Consider the following 23,426-nt stretch of genomic DNA (forward strand, 5'->3'; position numbering starts at 1 on the left):
CACTTGGCCAACTCACTGGAAGAGATCTATATTTGTTCCCATCCCAAAGAAAGGTGACCCAGCAGAGTGTGGAAACTATAGAACAATCTCACTGATTTCACATGCAAGCAAGATTTTACTGAAGATTATCCTGGGGCCTCATTTTTTGCCAATTCTTTTAAAGTTGTTTGGACTTCATCCTTCATCACCACAGGCTTTTGCTCATGTGTTATTTCATGAAATTCTTCTGTGTCTGCCAATTCCTTTTTGGTATAATGACTGTATACTGTTTCCATCTTCTTTTAATACTTCCAGGATCATTTAATATTCTGCCCAAAGCATCCTTAAGTATTGTAACTCGAGGCTTGAGTTTCTTCTTCAGTTCCTTGAACTTAAGAAATGCTGAGCGAGTTTGGCCCCTTTGATTTTCTGACTCCAGCTCTTTGCATATTTCATTATAATAATACTTTAATTTGTCTTCCCATACTGCCTTTTGAAATCTTCTGTTCAGCTCCTTAATGTCTTGGTTTCTTCCCTTTGCTTTGGCTTCATAACCCTCTAGTGCAATATTCAGTCTCTTCTTATATCCATTTCGGTCTTTTTTCCCCCCTTCTGTCTTTGTTACCACCTTTTGCAGTCTTCCTGGATGATATTTTTGATATACTCTCCGGTCTTTGCTCGTTGGTGTTCAAGGCCTCAAACCTGTTCCTGAGATTGTTTTGAAATTCAGGTGGGATAGATTCAGGTCATATTTTGGTTCCCATGGCTTTTATTTCACTGTCCTTAGCTTTCGCTTGAACTTGCATATGAGTAGTTGGTGGTCTATTCCACAGTCAGCACCTAGCCTAGTTTTCACAGCTGATATTAAGCTTCTCCAGTGGTTCTTTCCACAGATGTAATCTATATGATTCCTATGCATACCATCAGATGAAATCCATGTACATAACCTGTGTTTATGTTTCTTATAAAATGTGTTTACAATGAATCACTTGTTGATTGTGCAAAATTCTATCATTCTATCTCCTGCTTCATTTCTGTCACCAAATCCATGCTTTCCAACTACCCATCCTTCTTCTCTGTTCCCACCTTTTGCATTCCAGTCACCCAGTATTATTAATGCTTCTTGATTGGATGTTCAATTGATCTCTGCAAAAGTTGGTAGAAATCTTTTATTTCCTCTTCTTTGTCTCTGGTTGTTGGTGCATATATTTGAATATTAGTGGTATTCATTGGACTTCCTTGTATGCGTATGGATAGTATCCTGTCACGCACAATCTTGTATTTCAAGACACATCTAGAAATGACTTATTAACTATGAAAACAACGCTATTTTTCCTCACCTTTTCATCTCATATTTTCATTATCATATGATCATCTGATTCAAAATGTCCCATGCCCGTCCATCTCATCTTGTCAATACCTAGAAATGTATTTATTATAAAATCTAATTAGACCCTTACTGCTTTTCCCTTCACTCAACTTATCTCCTTATCAATTTTACCCCTGTTTCCCTCACTTCTCATCATTGTTAACTCTCCAAGATTGATTCTGTATGTGAACATTTCCTTGAATTTTTATAATAGTGGTTTTATTCTATAATTGTCCTTCTGTGACTGACTTATTTCACTAAGGATAATCTGTTCTAAATTCACCTGTATTGTGCAGTATTTCACAAAATCTTGATAATTTTTAGTGATGTAAAAATTGCATATATGTATCATAAAAAGCCTCTAATTTATTGCTTTCAAATTGGTTCTGACTCACAGTTAAACACTTAACTTACCAGAGCTTGTAAATAGTAAGGTTTTTTTGTCCTCTCTCTCTCATTAATGTTGATTCACAGTTACTCACTAGTAGGTTTCTGAGGCTATAAATCACATTAGCGGAAATGGCCCATCTTTCTCCCTTGGAGCTGCCAGAGAATTATGACTTTTGGGTTTGTAGCATAACTACCTACAGACTACACCACCAGTTTTTGTATTTTTGCTAGATGTCTTCAAGTCGACTATAACTCATAATGACCCTATGAACAACAGATCTGTACCATCTCATGATCTCTGTCATGCTCAAACCTATGTGGTAGTCACCTCATCAATCCATCTCATTGAGACTCCTTCTGTCTTTCACTGACTCTCTACCTTTTCCAGCATAATGGCCTTCTCATAGGACTGGCTTCACCTGATAACATGCCCAAAGTCTGTGAGATGGAATTTCACAAGCCTTGCCTCTAAGGAGCACCTGGTTGAACCTCCTTCAAGACAAATATGTTTGTTCTTTTGGCAGTCCATGGAATATTCAGTACTCTTCTCCACCACAACAATTCAAAGACACAGATTCTTCTTCAATCTTCTTTATTAGTTGTTTAACTTTCAGATACATAAGAAGCAATTGAAAATACCAAGGCTTGGGTAAGATGTCTTTAAACTCACATCTTTGCTCTTAAGCACTTTTCAGAGGTCCTTGACAGCAGATTTCCCCAGTGCAATATGTCTTTTTATTTCTTAACTGCAGTGGATCTATTGTATGTGGACCCACAATCAATGCCCATGGTAGAGCAGTCAAGAAATCAGCACCACCAGAATTCCCTTAAAGCTCAAAATCACTGCCATTGAATTAGAACTAACTCATAGTTGACCCTCTTGTGGACTTTTGATGTAAATCACACAGGAGGAGATTGCTTAACTTTCTCTCACAGAGCAGCTGGTGGATTTGAGCTTCCAGATAGGCAAGGCATTTGGGTGGTTAACATAGCCAATTATGGACTATGTCATAAGAATCTCTATTTCAAATCTATGCCTTGCATGCTTCTGGTGCCCACTGAAGAGTAAACACTGTAGAGCTTTATGTTGGAGCCAGTAGAAGAGAAATATATAAGTATTATTTTCCAAATGAAATATCACCTGTTAGATTCCTATAAAACATTACTAAATACAGACTAGTACGCGTGTTATCGTTGTGTGCTGTCAAGTTGGAACCAACTCATGGCTGACCCTGCAGTGGGTTTGCTGTTGTTGTTATGTGCCATCGAGTCGCTTGTGACTCATAACGACCCTAACTCTGCTCTGTCTGTCCTGTGTCAATTGCACCGTCTCCGACACACTCATCCCAATTTCCCCAGTCACTGAATCAATACACCTCTTAGGGGGCCTTCCCCTTTTGTGCTGTCCCTCCACCCTACCAAGGATGATGTCCCTCTCCAAGGACCTGTCCCTCCTTGCAACATGTCCTAAGTATGTTACATGGAGCCTTAGAATCCTTGCCTCCAAGGAGCAGCCCAGTTTAACCCTTTCCAGGATGAATCTATTTGTATTCCTAGCAGTCCATGGTACCCTCAGTACTCTTCTTCAGCACCACAGCTCAAAGGCATCAATTCTCCTTCTATCCTCCTTAGACATTGTCCAACTCTCTGATGTATAACAAGTGATAGCAAAGACCATGGCCTGTATCAGATACACCTTAGTCTCCAAAGAGACACCATTTTTCTTCAGTACTTTGGAGAGGTCCCTAACAGCAGACTTTCCCATGGCAATATGTCTTCTAATTTCCTGGCTGCTGGTGCCAAAGTGTTGACTGTGGAGCCAAGCAAACTGAAGCTGTGAACAATCTCAATCTCTTCACCATCCATCCTGATGCTGTCAGTTGGTCCAGTGGTGAGAATCTTTGTCTTCTTGACATTGAGCCTCAATCCATATTGGAGGCTGCAGTCCTTGACCCTCTGCAGCAACGCTTCAGGTCCTTCTCAGTTTCAGCAAGCAGGGTTGCAGTGGGTTTGCAGAGACACTAAAAAGCATGGGAGGAGATTGCCTATCCTTTTGTGTGGAGCAGCTGATGAATTTGAACCACTGGCTTTGAGATTGCAGTGCAGTTTCTTATCACTAGGCTATTTGCTGCAAGGTCATAGTGGACAGGATATAGCTTCCTATGTTGTCGATGTGAGTAGTCAGTAAAGGAACTAGATATCATCATGTCTTGGATTGTTTCTCCAGTGAAACTATTTTCCTCCCTAGGGTCATGGATGATGTCTTACTCCAGAGTACTCACCATGATTCTGGAGATTTAGGATCATACTGAGTGAATGGGTTTTCATGTTTCTTGAGCTTTTTATTGGAAAAGATGGTCAGTTGCATTCAGGTAGTTCTCAACCCTGTCTACACATTAAAATATCCCATAACCTTTAAGGAAACAAAATAATACTGATGTCCAGGCTCTGAAGTAGGATGTAGGCATTGAATTTCCACTCCCTCCTCCCTCAGCTTTCTCAGAGGATTCTGGCACACAGCCACAGTAGAGAATCACTGTTCTAGTATTTGATGGCATGAGAAATACACCCAATTACAAGCGCCAATAGTTCCTTTTAAAGCAATAGCCCTGGTTAAATTTAAAGGCCATAATAATAAGTGGAGCTCTGATGGTCTAGTAGGTAAAGAGCTGTGCTGCCAACTGAAAGGCAGGCAGTTCAAATCCACCAGCTCTTCTGAGGGCGAATTATGGACAATTGCCTCCTGTGAGATTTACAGCCTCTGATAACTGGCTGGAAGGTCAGTTATGAGTCAGTTTAGACTCAACGGCAGAGAAAGTGAGTGAGATAGTTAGAGCTGTGTTAGACATGTGCTAGTATCTGAGCAGTCAAGAAATGTTTTTTTTTTCAATCAGGAAGAAGCTGAAGCAAATTTAAAGTATTTCCCTCCTTCCCTGTGCCCCCTAACTGCTCACCTTTTCGGATGGTCCAAACATGAACCTCAACCTGAGGTGGTCTCTCGGTCTCCAGTGCTATTTTTCTTGTGGTCTCTCCATCCTCCATGAACACAGACTCATACACAGGCATTGTTTCTTCTCCACAAAAGTAGCCTTTGCTGTCAAAAGTTTGGCTTGGAAGTTCTTCTGGAATCAGAAAGTAGGTAGAATTTTGTCATTGTTTTCCAAAAACAGACATGAACTCATTAATTTATATACCTCATTGTTCTTAGCACCATACATTTATGAAAAGTGGAAAACCAACAAAAACATTCTTTGATCCCCTCCCCCTTACAAACACCCCACCACCATCCATCGCTGATAACCACCAATGAACACTGGAATGGTCCTTTAACAAGAATATTTTTCCATAGCGAAGCTCTACCTTAGCTTAGACTGCCACTGGAACAGTCAACAAATCACAAAGGAGCATACAAATTTGATTAAAGTCTATGTGATAGTGGAATCTATAGTTCTACAAGAACAATGATCTAACATAAACGGAATTCAGTATTAGAGGAAAGAATGCTGATGCTGTGTCTCATATACTTTGGGCATGCTAAAAGAAAGGGCCAGTACTTAGAAAAATGACATCACACTGGGAAAGGTAGAAAGTCAGCAAAAGATAGGAAAACTCTCAATGAAATGGACAGGCACAGTGTCTTCAATAATAGGCTTAAGTATGGTGGAAATTATGATGATGAGTTATAGGTGACTTGACATCACCTAACAACAATAGCAACCACTACCATTACTGAGAACTGGACCTTCATGACAAAGAGGAATGAAATGGCCAGGTAAAAATCTCTTTGACATTCAAAGGAACATTGACTTTTTCATACTGAGTCAGGATCATGGCCTGTCCATCCCAGTACTGCCAATATAGACTCAGGGAACGGGTTGATAGAGAGCTTTAGTTGACTTCTCTGGCATTATTTAACTATGCTTAGAAACCACTTGTGACACTCATTTATGTGCATATACTTGCCCAAAGGATCTATCCAAATTGGCTTGACATTTCTGAATGTTCTTTGATTTGTTTGTAAGGGGAATGATAATACCAGATCAACGTCAGTGCCAAAACCTAGATGTCAGATTAGTCATATGTATACTATGCCAAATGAAAGGTTTGGAGACATTAAAAAAATTTGGTCAAAGCCCTCAACTGTGGATCATTTAATATATAAACTAAACGGTTGGATTTCAGCTCTCAGGCATAAATATACCAGTCCTGTGATACTCTCCATACCCTCCACCCTCCTTTTTCCTCGGCCCCCTAAAGAAAGAAAAAAACAAAAAAGTCTCTTGGTTGGTTATTAGTGATTTAGTTTCTTTGTTAGCCTCATAATCAGTACCCTTTTCAGCTGTATATTTAAAACACACACTCCAAACAGGAGTAACATGGATAACCTGAAACTGAATATATATATATATACAGAAGCTCTGTATAAGAAGATCTGAATTACTGAAAATAAAACTGTTGAAAGCTGAATGCTTTGCATCTATAATTCTAATTAGGGAGGCCCACTGTTAGCCAATGAGACACATTTAGACTAGTCATTGCAATAAAATTTTTCATGCATGTCTCTGGCTGATCTGATTAGCTTTTACAACCCACCACCATTTCGGCACAATATGGGAAAAATACTATATTCTTTTCATGTTGGATTACTCAATTTGTAGATTGTCCAATAATCAACCTTCCTGTTTTTCTTTTAGCTATTTAGTGTTTAAGTAGATCAGTGTTGGTGAAATATTATATAAGGAAGGAAGGTGTTGTAGCTTTTTTTTTTTAACTAGAGGGGCATAGATTTGCTGTTGTTACTTTTTACTGAGTAGACTCTGACTCATAGTGACTCTATGTTGAACAGATTTAAACTGCCAATCCTGCACATGCTCACAGTCTCCACTGGACTTCAGGCCATTGTGTAGTCACTGTTTCAACAATCTTGTTGACAGTCTTCCTTTCCTTCCATGACCCTGTATTGTCCCAACCATGATGTCCTTTTCCAAAGACCGACCCCTCCTGGTCACATGTCCAAAGTATGTGAGACCAAAGAGCATCTTGGTTGCACATTTTCCAAAGCAATTTTGTTTGTTGGAAATTTTGGGTTAGAGAATTATTGGTCATTTTCCCCTGCCTTTTGATGTGTATTGCTATACACTGACCTGTGATTACTGCTTTGGCTATTTCCTAGAGGTTTTGGTAAGTTGTGTTTTTATTGTTATTTGTTCCAAGGAACCTTTTAATTTCATTTTTTATTTCTTCTAGTACCCAGTAATGTTCAAGCAAGATGTTGTTCAGCTTCCAAATGAATGGTTTTCACTCCTTTATCCTGTTGTTATTAATTTCTTTTTTATTTTATTGCATTGTGGTCTGAGAACATACTTTGTATTATTTCTATGGTTTTTTTTAAATTTATTAATGCTTGCCTTACCTAAAATGTAATCTATTCTGGAGAACATTCCGTGCACATTGGAGAATAAGGTATACTGTGCTTTTTTGGGGGTGCATTTGTCTATAAATATCTATGAAATCAAGTTTGTTTATTGTGTGGTTTAATTTTTCAGCATTTTGTTGAGTTTCTTTCTGGTAGATCTATCTTTTCTTGAGAGTGGTGTATTAGAGTCTCAAATGGTTATAGTGGTGTTATCTATTTCCTTTTTCAGTTTTGTTAATGTTTCTTTTATATATTTTGCCGGTATTTCATTTGGTGCATAGATATTTATTATTGTCATGTCTTCCTATTCTATTGACCCTTAAGCATTATGTAGTGACCTTCCTTGTCCTTCATGATGGTTTTTGCATTAAAATTTATTTTATCGGAGATTAGTATCACTACTCCTGGTTTTTTTTCTTGTTGCCATTTGCTTTGTATATTTTTCCCCCACCTTTTACTTTTAGTATTTCTTTATCTTCATTTTTCAGATGTATCTCTTGTGGACAGCATACTCATGGAATTTGGGTTTTTATCCAATCTGCTACTCTTTTTCTCTTCAGTGGTGCATTTAAACCATTTCTATTCAGTGTGATGCTTGAGAGGCAAGGTTTTATTACTATCATTTTGTTGGGTTATTTTTGGTGTTGTTGCAAGTTACTTTGGTCCAACCTGCTTTCTGTGGCACTTCTGTAAGAATGACTTCTCTCAGTGTTTACTGTAATGCTGGTTTTGTTTTTACAAACTCCTTTAAGTCCTGTTTTTCTGGGAATATCTTGATTTTTTTTCCTTCATATTCGATGGACAATTTTTCTGAGTACAGTATTCTTGGTTGACAGTTTTGTTTTTTGAGTGTTTGATATATGTCATTCCACTGTCTACTTGCTCATATGGTTTCTGCTAAGAAATCGACACTTAGGTTATTCTTTATTTCTCCCTTGCTGCTTTCAGAATTCTCTCCTTATCTTTGGTTCTGACAAATTTTCCAATGATATACCTTGGTGTTTCTCTTTTGGGGTGTATTCTATATAGTGTTCACTCCGCTTCTTGAATATTCTCTCATTCTTCATTATGCCTGGAAAATTTTCTTTTAGTAATTCTTCCACAACTTTCTGATGTCTTTACTTGCTTCTTCCTATTCTGTGATTCCTATTATGCACATGTTATTTCTCTTGATAGTGTCCCACATTATTTTTGTATTTTCCCTTCCCCCCCTTCCTTTTTGATTCTGCTTTTTGTTCTGTCAGATCAGTGGTGACAATTGTACCTTCTATTTCACTGGTTCTGTGCTCCAGCTCTTCACCTCTATTCATGTGTCCCTCTATCATGATGACAGCATCTGAAACATTGTACCTCATATTTTGGATTGTAGTTTCTTTTTTTCCCCAGAGCCTCTAATGCCTCATTTGTTTTATCTGTATTGTTTTGGATTGTTTTTCAAAGCTCCTCTTGGTTTTTGCTTGCAGTGTCCTGTAATTCTTCAATTTGCCTTTCACCCATTGAAAACATGCAATCATTGTTGTTTTAAATTCTGTGTCAGAAAGTTCCATCAGACTTTCTTGATTCAGAAAATCCATTGAAAGTGTGTCACTTTTGGGGGGTGACATCTTGGTTTGGGCTTGTGTAGGGTGTGAGGTAGCCTTCTTCTTACATGGCATTGCTGTGATAGAGTTTTTCATGTCTGAGGCAATAGCTGGTTCTTGATCTGAAGTCAGTGCTCCAGAAGAGGGTTGGGCAGGTGCACGTGCAGATGCATATAGGATGGGTGCATTCACAGACCTATGTGGGGGAAGGTCAGGGAAGTGCACATGCAGACACACGTGAGACAGGGGATAGCGTGTGTGGGGACCTGAATGGAAAACCAGGAAGCCTTGGTTTTCCCCTTGAGAACTGGATCTGTCACTCCAATTGCACTCCAGCTGTCTCACTTTCTCCTGCTTGAGGTGAAGGGGTCCCACGTGGTCCAGCAATCAGCAGTAATCCCCCCGCCATAAGTACTTTACTCAAATTTCCACTGTCCTGCTTGCTCCTGGTGAGTGATGCTGTGGCTTGCCACTCACGATCACAGTGGCTTGGTGCTCCCTGCCACCATGTCTTGCTGCTCCCATGGCTCCCAAATTAATTGTTTTAATAATAGTTCTCAGTCAAATTCCAGTTGCCTTGCTTGCTCTGTGTATGTTGCTCTGTGCACAGTGCTCCATGCATGTCACTTCATACATGGTGCTCCCTGCACATCAGTTTGTCTGCATCTGTTTTTATAATTACCTCAAGTAATATTCCATCAACCCTTGTATCTTCATCTTTTTTGGTGAATGCCTTCAGTGTAGGTTTGCCTTCTTCTGTCAAGACCATTGGGTTTTGATCATATGCTACTTTCTGAAATAATTCAGTGTCTGCTAGTTCATTTTAATACAGTGCCTCTTCATTTGATACATCCTATGTTATTCAATTTTTTGCCCACAGAATCCTTTAATATTACAACTAGGGGCTGGATTCCCCTCCCCCCTACATTTCTTCCAGTTGATGAATGCTTAATGTATTTTCCCCTTTTGGTTTGTAACTCTAGGTCTTTAACTGTAGAGAGTCAAATATGCATTCAATTATCACCTTTATAAAGTAGCCAAATGTCTTTGTTAAATTTTCCTCAATGGCTAACAACTATAACCAGCATATGGAATTTCTGATGGCACTGGAAGTACTTCCAGTATGCTAAAAGTTATCCTAGTGCCTAAGGAAAAAAAATGCATTGTGAATTGTCTACATGCTCTAAGAGCTTTATTAGCCAGAAAGGATCTACAAAACCATTCATGTCTGAACACTGGTCGGCACATGAAAATATTAAGAGTAAGTCACATGTGTCTTTGGAATTCTGTATTCAGCAACATCTTCCTCCTCCTCCTCCACCTTCCATCTCAAGGTGTTTTTTGACCATGCCACATTTACCTCCTTTCATTTCCTTCTAGGGATGCATACCATGCAGCATGCTTGTAGTCATTCTCACCTCCTGTGAGAATGTTTCTTTCCTGAGCTCCACTTGTTCACCCCAGAACTAAGTAACTATTCCTTACAGAATGGTATTAGCTTGATGAAAGAAATGTGTATCATTACACTCTCAGGAGTCTTTTGAATTGTTACAGGGGCTTTTAAGGCCATAGCCCAAAATAAATGTGCAAATGTGGGAATTTTATGCTGTGTGTTGAGAGTTTCACTTTCAGACTTGGAGGTCCCAGACAACCCTTGCACATGGCCACTGATATGAAAGGCAAGACCAGATCTACCAGAGCAAAGAGAAAAGAGAGGCGAAATTCATATGGTTTTCTTTTGGTCCTACTTTGGTACTGGAGTAGCCTTCATCCTTTGGCTACAGCAAAAATTTTGGCTGGATCATTAGTAAATTTTGTTTATCATTTCCCTCTATCAACATGAATAACTGATTTTACTGTTCTTACTTTCTTCCATCTTATTTCCCTCTTCTTCTCTTTCCTTTTCCCAATGAATCATGTGTTAGTTTTTAAGATCCTGCTGATGTTATGATCATCTCATTTCTTAATCTTACACATCACTCAGGACTCCACTCCAGTATCACTTCTTCAGAACAGTCTTCCCTGGCCGCCCTTTCAAAAGTTCTGGTCTCATTTTCTATCTCTCAATAAACCTTTATTATTTATTCACAGCACCCACCACAACCTAAATTTACCTGATTGGTTTGTGCTGTCTTTTTCCTCCCACTTGAATATGAGAAGCAGAAGGACAAGCAGCCTTTGTCTTTTTGTTCATTTCTATCCTCAATGCCTGTAACAGTGTTTGACACACAGACAGCACTTTATATACATTTTCAGATTGATGTGTGAATGAGTGTGTGCCCTTTGGTGCTCTGTGGTTGCTGAATGCCTGGACCAGGTACCCTGGCTACACAGGCAGTGAAAATTGTTGGGCAATCAGGACTGTAAGAAATAATTTAATATACAGACACTAAGGAGCTTTGATACTGTATAATCCCTTGGGCTGTTATCCAAAAGTCTTTTCATCTCCAGCACCTTGAATCCATCAAGGTGCCTTGGTAGAAAGAAGGGCAGTTTCCTTCCATTAAGATTTATAGCCTCAGAATCCTATGTAGGGTGGATATGAGGTGGAACTGGCAGTGAGTTTGGGTTTAAGAGATAGGCACACAGAATATAATGGAAATTTTCCTCTCGCATGTTGCCCAAGCAATCTTCTATTTCCACAACTTGAGCCAGGTGGAAAAGTGGCTCTTCCAGAGAAATAAATTTAGTCAATCATGCTCTTCAATTTATTGTCATTTTGAGATTCTGGAGGGTGACTTTTGGTATAATAACTCTAAATAATTTTTATGATTACAAAAGTAATATGTTTATTGTTAAAATTTAGGAAACATAAATGAAAAGAATTATCCATAATTCAATCTCCCAAAGATGGCCAAAGTTAACATTCTACCGTATACCCTTTCAACCTTTTATATTTTAATTTCTTTTATTAGCCATGCACAATCACTTGTTTTAACATAAGCAGTAACTTCACAGGAGAGTTCTGGTGGCCTAGTGGGTAAAGAGTTGTATTGTCAACCCAAAGGGATGTGATTTGAATCTATCAGCTGCTCCAAAGGAGAAAGATGGGCAATCTCCTCTTGTGTGATTTACAGCCTCTGAAAACCCACTAAAGGTGAGTTATAAGTCGGTTCAGACTTGATGGTATATAACAACAACAGTAACTTCATACACATATTGTTTTATAGGTTGGCCTTTGTACTAATTATACTTCAAACATCTTTCCATGCCATTCAATCTTGGTCTACAAAGATCTTTAATGGCTGTATAAAATTTCACCTTATAGAGATACCATAATTTATTTAACCATTCTCATATTGATGGACTTTAATACTGGTTCAAATTTTCCACTTTTAGAAAAAGTACTATAGTAAACATCCCTTTTTTTGAGCTGTGTACATGTCCCTGATTCCTTTTCTAGTACTCCAAGGAGATGGAATATTACACATATAGTATATAACATGTAAATTAAAAGAAAAAATCCTTACTGCTGGAGAGTCAGTTTTGACTCATAACTCCACTGGATTTCTGAGAATGTAAATTGTCTGCCTATTTCACTCCCAAGGAGCTGCTGGTGGATTCTAACCACTTCAGACTCATGTGTGGCCTTTAGATTATCAATACTACCAGAGCTCCCTAAAGTAAGCAAGAACATCCACATTAATTTTTTATATAAACCAATTTCTTGTTGTTAAGCCCTGCTGAGTTGAGTATGACTCATACTGATCTATGAACAACAGTTCTGAACCTTGTTCTATCCTGTCACAATATCTCACACATTTGATCCCTTTGCTGTAATCACCGTGTCAATTTGTTCGGTTGAGTTGAGGTTTTGAGAGTCTTCTTCACTTTTGCCAACTTTCCACCCTTCCAAGCCTGATGTCCCTTTTGTAAGAATAGCCTCTTCTAGCAACATGTCCAAAGGATGTGAGATGAAGCTTTATCACCTTTGCCTCCAAGGAGCACTCTGGTACACTTTTCCCAAGACATATCTGTTTATTCTTTTGACATTCCATGGAATATTCAAAACCAACTTGAAAGGTTCATTATTTAAAAGATAATGTCTATGACATGCCTTTTTGATTCTTAACTTTGAGTCATCTGGATCAGTAAAATCCTATGCATGAAATAAAATGGGATTTGGTCTGAAGGTGTGCGATTCAAAATGGAATCTTTTATACTGGGAGGCTTTGTTTTACATGGGGTAATTTTGGTAATGATTAGTTTTGTTTAAAATTATCTTGCTGTAATATTTATATAACTGTATAGATGGCAGCAAGAAAATACAAAAACGTTTTAATAAGATCACAGACTTAGAAATCATAACAGATCACAATGTCCATATCCTTCTTTAAATGTGCTTATTTCCCATCTAAAATAGATCCTTTTCCCCCATCAATACTAATGTCTGTTTTCAGACATCATATAGCCCCCTACTCTTCCCTATACCTCAATCCTCATTTACTCTAGAAGATGAAAAATGTTGCATTAAGGAAGATGTATGCTCTACCAGTGGCCCCTCAGGTGAAAGATGGGAAACCTCTTTGATGCAATTTACAGCCTTGGAAACCCAATGGAGGGTCATCTATGATTTTGACTTGGCATTGAGTTTGAATTTTGAGTTAGATGAAATATGTTCTCCTAACCAGAGTTTATCAAGCATCAGTGTATATTTAATTGAGGACCTTGTGAAAATACATATTCTGACTGACAAAGTATGTCTGGCTAAGAACATGAGAATCTACACTTCTAACAAACGATCAGATGATACTCATGTTGCAGATTCATATACTATACTTTGAGTAATGACTTCATAAACCAACATGGGACTACAGCAGTGGTTCTCAGACTCATATGCACATTAATAACACTTAAAGATCTTTGGAAATTGCCCAAGTCCAGGCCATATCTACTGCTGATTAAATCTTAATTTCTGGGGATGAGACACAGTTCTTTTTAGAATATCTTTGAGTGATGGCATGCAAAGTCTGGGTATCATTGCACATTATACTGAAGATGACCAATAAATATATATTAACTGAGTAAACAGTTGTCTGATAATCAGGAGAAACTTCCTAAGATGGAAGATCAGATGATTTAACTCACTACCTATGTGGTTTTCTATTCCATGTGTACAGAAATACTTTACAGGTAGGCAGAAGACATGATGAATTCCTGTTCCTGGAAGTGACTGATTCATTGAGTCTTAGAATGTGGGAACTAGACCAAACTGAAAAACCAAATCCACAGCTGCTGAGTTGATTTTGCCTATTGGCAACTCTTCATCCAGTATCCGATGCTGTAAAGCTTATAGAAGGAGACTTCCCATCTTTCTTCCAAGGGGTACCTGGTGGGTTTGAATGGCTGATCTTTTGGTTAGCAGGCCAACACTATGCTGCCAGGGCTTCTTCTAGTTGCCTTTTTTTTAATAGAAGGAAACTGAGCAGAAAATTTGGCAGATCCAGGGCTAAAATGTTTGATTATCAATACCGAACTCATATCCCATTACTCCATACCATATTTTTAACTATTCCACATTTTCAAGCTCTGGTGGCTTAGTGGCACATTAGTGGCTGTGCTTCAATCCAAAGGCAAACAATTAAAATCCACCAGTTGCTCCATGGGAAAAGGCTGTGCAATTTACAGCCTCTGAAAACTTGCTGGGAGGTTGGTTATGAGTCAACTCCGAATCAACAGCACACAACAATCAACAAACCATGTTTTCAAATCATGACATAAACAACCAATAAATCATCATTATCTACGGACTTAAAAAATGCATTGAGCCTTTTCTACGAAGATGGTGCCGAAAGCAAAGGAAGCCCCTGCCCCTCCCAAAACAGAAGCCAAAGCAAAGGCGTTAAAGGCCAAGAAGGCAGTCCTGAAGGGCATCCACAGCCAAAAAAAAAAATCAAGAAGATCCACATGTCACCCACCTTCTGGTGGCCTAAGACGCTGAGACTCCCAAGGCAGCCCAAATATCCCTGGAAGAGCGCCCCCAGGAGAAACAAGCTTGACCACTATGCCATCATCAAGTTTCCCCTGACCACTGAGTCAGTCATGAAGAAGATAGAAGTCAACAACACATTTATGTTCATTGTGGATGTCAAGCACCAAATTAAACAAGCTGTAAAGAAGCTCTATGACATTGATGTGGCTAAGGTCAACACTTTGATTAGGCCTGATGGAGAGAAGAAGGCCTACATTTGACTTGCTCCTAACTATGATGCTTTGGACGTTGCCAAAAAAATTTGGATCATCTAAACTGAGTCCAGCTGTCTAATTCTAAATATAAATTTTTTTTTCTCACCATTCCCCAAAAAATGCATTGAGCTAGAATTGTGACCTGAGTTCTAGGCCTTGATTTTATTATCACTTAGTTATGTGGTTCTGGGCAAGCCATTTTACTTTTTACACCACGATTTCTTTTCTGTAAAAGAAATGATGGAATTTTATTTGGGGGGGGGAACTTTGAGATCAATTGTTCTAAATTTCTCATAGTACAGCTAAAACTGTTGAGACACACAAAGTAGTTATAGCATATATCCAAAGTCACACACAAGTTAGAAAACTGGCCCAGAACCTAGCTTTCTTCCTTTATATCACATCTGTATTATATCCTATCTCAGAAGTGTAAGGTGCTTTGCTGTAAATGACTAATGATGTAAATGAAAAGTGCTATTGTTCTTCTTAATACTTATATCTGTAGTACTTTATAGAGCAAGATTAAGTTTGGTACTTGAGACTTCATGTGTCAATGATGTGGTAAAAGTCTACTGCCATCAAATAGATCCTAACTCATAGAGACCCAGTAGGACAATGGAGATCTTCCTCATAAGATTCCCAAGGATATGATTTCTTTTTAATTTAGCAAACATAAATGTATTCTCTCATAGTTTAGAAGTCTGGTAGCCTTAAACTAGGGTCCTGGTTCTTTGGGAAAGCATTTTCCTCTCAGTTAGCTTTCTGGGTTGGTCCTTATCTCCTTTCAACATATGTAGGCTGCATAAGGGATATGATTTTTTTAAAATACAATTCAGGTTTATTTCTCTTTTTTCTTCCATTTTTTAAATTATACTAGTTTATTTACAAAATTTGAATACATTGTTTTTCAGACCGGATTCTTCCAATATCTCTCACCCCCTCCCCATAAAATTGTACAACCCCATGATTAATTCTCCTTTCCTGCACATCCTCATTCCTCTGCTTCCACCCTCCCTCCCCTTGGATCCTCATACTCATTCTACAATAATGGTTTTTTAATAGGGATATGAAATTTTAAAGAATCAGACTGTCCCATCTTTCTTTCCAGGAGCACCTGATGGGTTCAACCCTTGGGTTAACAGTCAAGTACCTTAATTACAGTCACTGGAACATCCTAGTGGCATGTTTCCCCAAATATTTATTAATTTATAACTTTCTTACAAACAATCATCTTGTCAGCCCTTCCAGAAAGGAGTTAAGTTCATTATTATTATTAGATCTATGATCATTAAAATAATATGACAGGTTGATTATACTTCTGATGCTCAAAGAATTTGAAAATGACTAACTATGTGGGGATCTTAGTAAACCAAAGGTAGGGCCTCCAACCAACGCACCTTTTGATTTTTTACCTGGACACACCTTGCAGCATTTCCCATCTATTTTTTGAGGATACTTGCAGGGGTATCGGCTGGGGCAGTGGATTTTCTTACACTCCTGCTTGGTGACATTACAAGTGCACAGAACACATTCAACAACGCCAAAGGCCCGGAGGTTTGGATGCCAGGATTCGCCATGGGAATACGTCTTTCCATTGGAAACACACACTGGAAGAGGACACAGGATTGGAAATTAAAAGCTAGCAAGCTAAAGTGGGCCCCTTTGCTCAGAACTCATGCCTTGAACTCCCTAACATACCAAATGTCTTCTGTTCTTCTCATGGTTTTGAATATACAGTGACAGAGTAGTCTGTGGAACCAAGAAACAGCTTAGGCTTTGCTCTATTGTCAACAGCTATCCAGTTTTTTAATAGTTGCCCCTGGGTGCTCACATATACCTGACAATAAGTTGTTTGTTGGTAGGAGTTGACATATAGCAGAGTTAATAAATCTTTGTTTTTAAATGGGGGAATGAATGAATACATGACAGTATATCTCTACCTGTCTTGGATATCTGGCAAGAAATCTCTATGTAGTGTTCAAGATGCAATTCCAGGAAGGATGTTATGGCCCAAGGGATGTGCTTCTGGATAAGAAAATTTATCAGCAGAATTCACTGTCCAGTGAAGGTAGATGCAAAAACTTTCAGTCTTCCCTACTAGCCAGTTTTTCCTGATCCTGGAGCAAATCTATGCAGAATGTTATATCAGCATCTTATGGACCAATACATACAGATGAGTATGGAGTTTAATGGCACAGGTCTATTCTCTGAAGTAGGAAGGAAGGAAGGTGCTAAGACAAGACTGAGAGGAAAAGAACCCGTTTCTGAATGTTGTTGTTGTTGTTGTTGTTAAGTGCCATCGAGTCATAGATGACTCATAGTGACCCTCTGAATGAAAGACTTGAGCATTGTTCATAGAGTTTCCAGAGGCAAGCCATTTTGGAAGTGGATGCCCCTCCTGCTCCCAAGCTTGTTTTAATTGGGGAGTTCCACCAAACACTGTCCACCATGGGTGACCATTATCGCATTTGACACATTGGTGTCACAGTGTTTTGCATCACAGCAACCATGAGTTACCTCTGTACAGCAATGCCAGCCCAAGAATGCTTTCTGAATAGCTTGTTCCTGTGTTAGCAAAGATTACTTAATATCCTATGGACTACTAAAAGGACAAATAAATCTTTCTTACAGAAAATGCAACCAGGGTGTTCCTTAGAGTCAAAGGTGGTGGAACTTCATCACATACACTGAGCATGTTGCCAAAAGGCACTCTTGTTATGTGCCATCAAGTTGCCTGTGACCCATAGCAACCCAATGTATAACAGCTCTGAAGCCTGCTTTGTCCTGACCCAGTCTCACTGACTCCAACACACCTACCCCCATTGCCTCAGTTACTGTATCAATCCATTTCATCTGGGGTCTTCCTCTCTAGTGCTGTCCCTCTACCCTGCCAAGCATGATGTCCTTCTCCAAGGACCAGTCACTCCTGGACATGCTCCCAAAGTATGTAAGACAGAGCTTCAAAATCTTATTCTCCAAGGGGAAACTTGGTTTCACCCTCTCTTAAACAAACTTATTTGTTTTCTTGGCAGTCCATGGTATGTTCAAGACTCTTTTCCAGCAAAGACATCATGCTTGGAAATGTGGAGAGTTAGCAAAAGAGAAGTAGACCCTCAATGAAATAGATTCACATAGTGGTTACAACAATTGCATTGAGTATGGCAGACTGTGAAGATGGCATAGTTTTGATCTGATTTTAATAAGGTCTCTGAGATGGAATTGATTTGATAGTACCTAACAAAAATAACCTCACAGTGGCTTTAGAGATTCAGCTACATAGAATCCCTCTCTGCCCACAAATATCCTTTGGCAGTCTCATACTTGTTGAATGGTAAGTGGATTCATTGGTTCCATGTCTTGTAAGGGGCCTTGACACAGCAAATAACTGGGCTACACGCCAAGGTGCCTGTGAAGAGGAGGGACCACAGGAGCATCCTTCAGTGCAAATCAACCAAAATGTCTCTGGCTCCTACTCTAAGACAAGGAGCTGGGCAGGATAAGAACCACACAGGCCAGCAGATGAGGAAGTCTGATATTGAGTTCTTTCCCGTTCTGAAAATACTGAGATACTGTGGAGATTTCAGGCCATTGCTGGGACTGGGTGTGTTTCTTATAATTCCCATCACCTCATCATATCTGGGGAGACCTGTCGGCATACCAATCAACAATATCTCTAGGGTGAGTTGTATCACTTTAGGCAGGGTTAGGGTGGGAGAAAGGGCTCTACTCAGGGCGTTTCTAGGAATGGACTGATTTGGCTTCAAGACAACAGCCTCAGGAAGATGAATCACCAGGCTATTTCTTTCTCATCAAGCCCATTGGGTCACATCAGGAAATATGGATGAGGTTGGCTGCCTTTTCTTGTCCTTTGAAAGAGCTGCTAGAATACCAGGCACGTCAATCTATGCAATGATTTCCAAGAATTTAAACTCGTGAGGAGGCTTCTAACTTCACAATGAGGCAGATTAGAGACTTGATACCTAAACTATGAGGTTTAGGGATGTGCACAGGATCACAAGACAAAAGATGACCAGAACCTATAGAACAGATGTGTTGCTCCCTGCCCTGCCCTCACCACTTCCTCTCACTCCATCCTAAAGAGTGTGAACAAGTGGACACGAAATCAGCTTCACACAAAAGTAGGCCGAATTCCAACTATCAGAGTCCTATCGCTTCTCCTCTTTGATTAACAAGAAACCCAAGTGGATGTATCTCAGAGGACCACATCATTAGCAAGAAGTTAAATGAGAATAAGACATATTGACTTGCAGAATATATGTATGTGGGTACATCCTCCAGCCAGTGGTAAGCCAACGGGTTGCATTTCGGTGTTGGCTGGGTTCCTCCTCCTTTAGCAGATGGGTAAGAGTTCACTCTCTGAAATTTGTTATTGTTATGTACTTTTGAGTCAAAACCAACCCATAGCTGACTCTCCAGCATGTTTCCAGAGGCAGTTAATCACATGGGAGGAGAGTGCCCATCCAGCTGATGGCCTCAAAGCATGTGCCTTTAGGAAGTGTAGTGGAGCTTCTTGCCACTAGGCCACCTAGGATGAGTCAGTTCTTTAGGTCTTCTCCCCACCAACCAATTCTCAAGATTATTTTGAGTCATCCAGCTGAGAAGTTGGGAGTTGGAGGTTGGAGGCAAATGATTCTCCAGAGAACTATAATAGAAAGGTCAGGAGAGAACTGTTGCATCCAAACAATGGGGGCAAAGGAATAAATGTAAACCAGCTGGAGATTTTTGTTGGACACGATGAAAATCAAGGGATGAATCTCTGCTCTGAAAATGAAGAAGCCTTATGGAAATAATGGGATTCAGGGTTTTCAAAGCCCATTTCCTCACATTTGTTTTCCTTTGTAAGGCTTTGAAATATGTTTAGAGCAAATGAAATCTATTGGAGGCAATTTAGGATTGAAAATAAAATTGTATCTTTACCTCTCTTCCTCATTCACAAATTCATATCAGAATGCCTTAGAACTTAAAAATGATAAATTTCAAATTAAACCCAAATTGATGGTAAATATTTCCAATGCTTCTAATATGCCACTATTTTTACTAAGGGCTTTGTTTTTGAGTGTTCTTCTTTTAAGCCTGTAAGTTTCAAAAGCAATTTAATTTTTTATCTGTAATCTGAAATTTAAATCTAACTAGCAACAGATGTGATCAACTAGTTTTGACTTAACTAGCTTTTTTTGAGATTTATAGGAGTTCTTTGTAACAGATTGCTTTTCACCCATGTTATTAAATCATTTGGTTTAATAATTTATTACTTTAACCCATTCAGGGTACTGCCTTTGATTTTGGTTTTTCCTTTAAAGGAAATAAAACATGTTTGTGGTTTCATAAAAAGGAGCCAGCTGAGTTCTTGCTCCAAAGAGCTGGTTGACACAATGCCTAAAAAAAAAACCAAAACAAAACAAAAAACCACCCAGTAAGAAACAGTCAATTATTTGATTGATTGACTTTCTCCATCGCCCATCTTCATTGTGGCTGGGGGAAGGGGTGGAGTGTAGAGTCTGAGGAAGGCTAGGGAGAAAGAAATTGTCCTATGAATGAATGCGAATGAGTGCTACAGCCAGTGAGCTGTATGTCAGGGTTAACCTGACCAATCCTCCTTGTGCTAGGCCAGGAAGTTTCTGGATTTCTCTGGATATTCTTGTCTTCTTCATCACATTGTCAAGGTTGTGTTTCTATGTTGTTTCTTGGTGAAAACTGGGCCTATGTTGCTTGGATAGGAAGCCTTGGTGATATAGTAGTTAAGCACCAATTCTAAGGGAGACATGTGACAGTCAACTTCCATAAAGATTTATAGCCTGGAAAATTCTATGGGACAGTTCTAGGCTGTCTTCTCCCCACCCCACCCCCACCCCCATGGAGCTCTAGTGGCCTAGTGGCAAGAAACTGCACTGTAATCCTGAAGGCATTCAATTCAAGTCCACCAGCTGCTCCGAGGAAGAAAGATGTGCACTCTTCTCCCATGCTATTAACTGCCTCTGAAAACTCACTGGAGGATTAGCTACGGATCAGTTCCAACTCGATAGTACATAACAACAGCAACAACAATGCTGTCTTATAACCTCACCTTCTCTCACTAACAAGTCAATTCCAACTCAAAGTGACCCTCCATCAGAGCTCTTTCACTTTGTCCTACAGTGTAGCTATTAATCAAAATAGACTCGATGGTAATGGGATTTTGTTTGGTTGTTTCAAGGGTGCATTTACTCTATAGGCTTCTTTGATTTGAAGGAGATGACTCTTTTCAAGATTCTGTCTCACTGTGCATAATGTTTCTCAGTAGAGGTCAAAAGAGATAATAAAAATGGAGTGACCACGCCATCATTTTTGTGAGCTAATGCCATCTTGACTAAATCATTTGAAATTTACAGGTACCAAGAAAATTTGTGCATATAAGGAAATTGCCAAACACAAAGAAACCCTGACCTTTGAAGCTTGGTCATGATGGTAACGTGCAGCCAAATTCTTGAAGTGAGAGGTGCAGATGGATAGCATTGTGGTACTATTAGTTGTATGCAGGGCAAAGTCAAGGCCCATGCATTTCTTCTTTGAGAGATAGTTGGGATCTGTTGCAGCTTCAAGGACAATAATAATAAGATGTGTCTGTGTGAGGAACTTTAAAATGCAAAACATTCAACTGTCATTGTGAACCTTCAGTGGTTACTCTTTTTCTCCTCAGTCAAGCCTAAGATTTTTCCTAGGTGTCTATGCTTCAAAGCTCCAATTCTTGTCTCAAGGGACTCAGCAAACACATTCATAGGAAAATGGATAAGATTGTGGTGCTTTCATAGGCTGTAGTGTCCTAGTGGCAAGAAGCTGCACTGCAAGGCTGAAGGCATGTGATTCGAGGCCGCCAGTTGTTCCATGAGAGAAGGATGGGCAATCTCCCATGTGACTTAACTGCCTCTGAATATCTGGTGAAGCGTCAGTCATGGATTGGTTCTGACTCTACAGTACACAACAACAATATATAGGTGTCTAAAGCAGACCTTTGGGGTGCTCAATCCTTGTGCAGATGAAGATGTTTCAGAGCTGGAGTCTGCACGCAGAGGTAGGAGATCAGGCATGGAATTTCACCGCCTGCTCTCCATTCAAGGGCAGGGCTATTTGTCCACACAAGACATTTTTTGTAGCACTCAGTAATAATATCTCAGAGAAAATTCCAGCTAGAGTCTTAACTTAAGCAAGCTATTAGTTGAAGTTGTTTTTATATTCAGGGAATTGGGGGGCAAGGAGCTCTGTAGACCAAGATTTAGAAGCTCAGCTATTAACTGAAAGGCCTGTGGTTGCAACCCACCAGCCACTCCATGAACAAAAGATGGGGAAGTCTACTTCCGTAAAAATAAAAGCCTTGGAAGCCCTATGGGGCAGTCCTCCTAGGTTCTACAGTTTGGCTATGAGTCATAATCAATTCTAGGAAACAATTTTATCAGAATTTAGAGGAAAGACAGCAAAAAAAAACACAAATTATATTAAATAGGAGGATTAAGGGTGAAGCTGATGGCATGGAAACAAAACTTTTAAGCAGTGTCCCCATCAGAGAGAAGGAGCTAGTCCTAGGTTTAGACCAGAGTCAATGAAGGGACTTCCTTTGAAATAAGTGTCAAATAGGTGTTAAATTCCCTAGCTCTAGCCTAAACTTGCAGAGGCAATTCTGATTACAATTCTGCTTCTGCCTAAGCCAGTGTTATTCAAAGTGTACTTAGGAAACTACCTGCATCAAAATCACCTGACATATTTTCTGAAATTTGGATTCTTGGGCTCCAGTCCTACTAAGTCAGGTATTAAGCACACAGCTGGGTTAGCCTTATGCTAAGTGAACTAACTCAGTCTCACAAGGACAAATATTGTACAAAAGCATTATTGTAGCATGAGTATGAGGATCCAAGATGGAGGGTGGGGTGGAAATAGAGGGGAAAGGACGGGCGGGTGGGTACGGTGTTAATCATAGGATTGCACAATTCAATGAGTGGGTGGTGTGAAGGAAATGGAAGGGAAAAACAATGTATTCAAACTTTGTAAATAAATCAGAATACAATTTTTTTAAAGTTAAAAAATAAATGGAGAGAAGAAAAAATAAGGGGTGGGGAGAGTACAGCTGGAAATATATACTTCCACCATGAGCCCAAGGAGAACTTGAGATGCACTGAGGTATGCTGTTGTTCTATGCCACTGAGTTGGAATCAACTTACAGCTGACCCTCTGGCAGGATTTCAGAGACAGTTAATCACACAGGAGCAGAATGCCCATCTTTCTTCTGCAAAGCAGTTGGTGGATTAGAACTGTAGGCCTTTGAGTTAGCAGGGCAGCTCCTTACCACTAAGAATCCCTGAGTGGTCTAACTGTATAACATACTTGCCTGCTAAGCAAAAAGCTGGAGCTGTAAAATGCCAAGAAGGGGAGAGCAATGTAGTTTGCTCTTTCTTGCCAGTTTAGAATGTGTATGTTCTTTTGGAAGGTGCATTTGATTGTTCATGACCCACAGAAT

General features: G+C 39.4%; 1 protein-coding gene across 3 annotated transcripts in view; it reads right to left on the reverse strand.

Moving 5' to 3' along the window:
* The window catches only part of CHRDL1 (chordin-like 1), a 278,118-nt gene that overhangs the window by 11,783 nt on the left and 242,909 nt on the right, over positions 1-23,426 (reverse strand). For 2 of the 3 annotated variants that reach the window (XM_006889919.1, XM_006889920.1), the window contains exons 8-9: positions 16,318-16,527; positions 4,693-4,860 (exon numbers count right to left, since the gene is read on the reverse strand). In XM_006889919.1, coding sequence (XP_006889981.1) covers positions 4,693-4,860; positions 16,318-16,527 — 378 coding nt within the window. The remainder of the gene's footprint in view (positions 1-4,692; positions 4,861-16,317; positions 16,528-23,426) is intronic. The other variant, XM_006889921.1, reaches the window with a different exon arrangement.

This window comes from Elephantulus edwardii, unplaced genomic scaffold, assembly GCF_000299155.1.
Source record: "Elephantulus edwardii isolate Elephantulus edwardi_28Jun2011 unplaced genomic scaffold, EleEdw1.0 scaffold00083, whole genome shotgun sequence".
Lineage (NCBI taxonomy): Eukaryota > Metazoa > Chordata > Mammalia > Macroscelidea > Macroscelididae > Elephantulus > Elephantulus edwardii.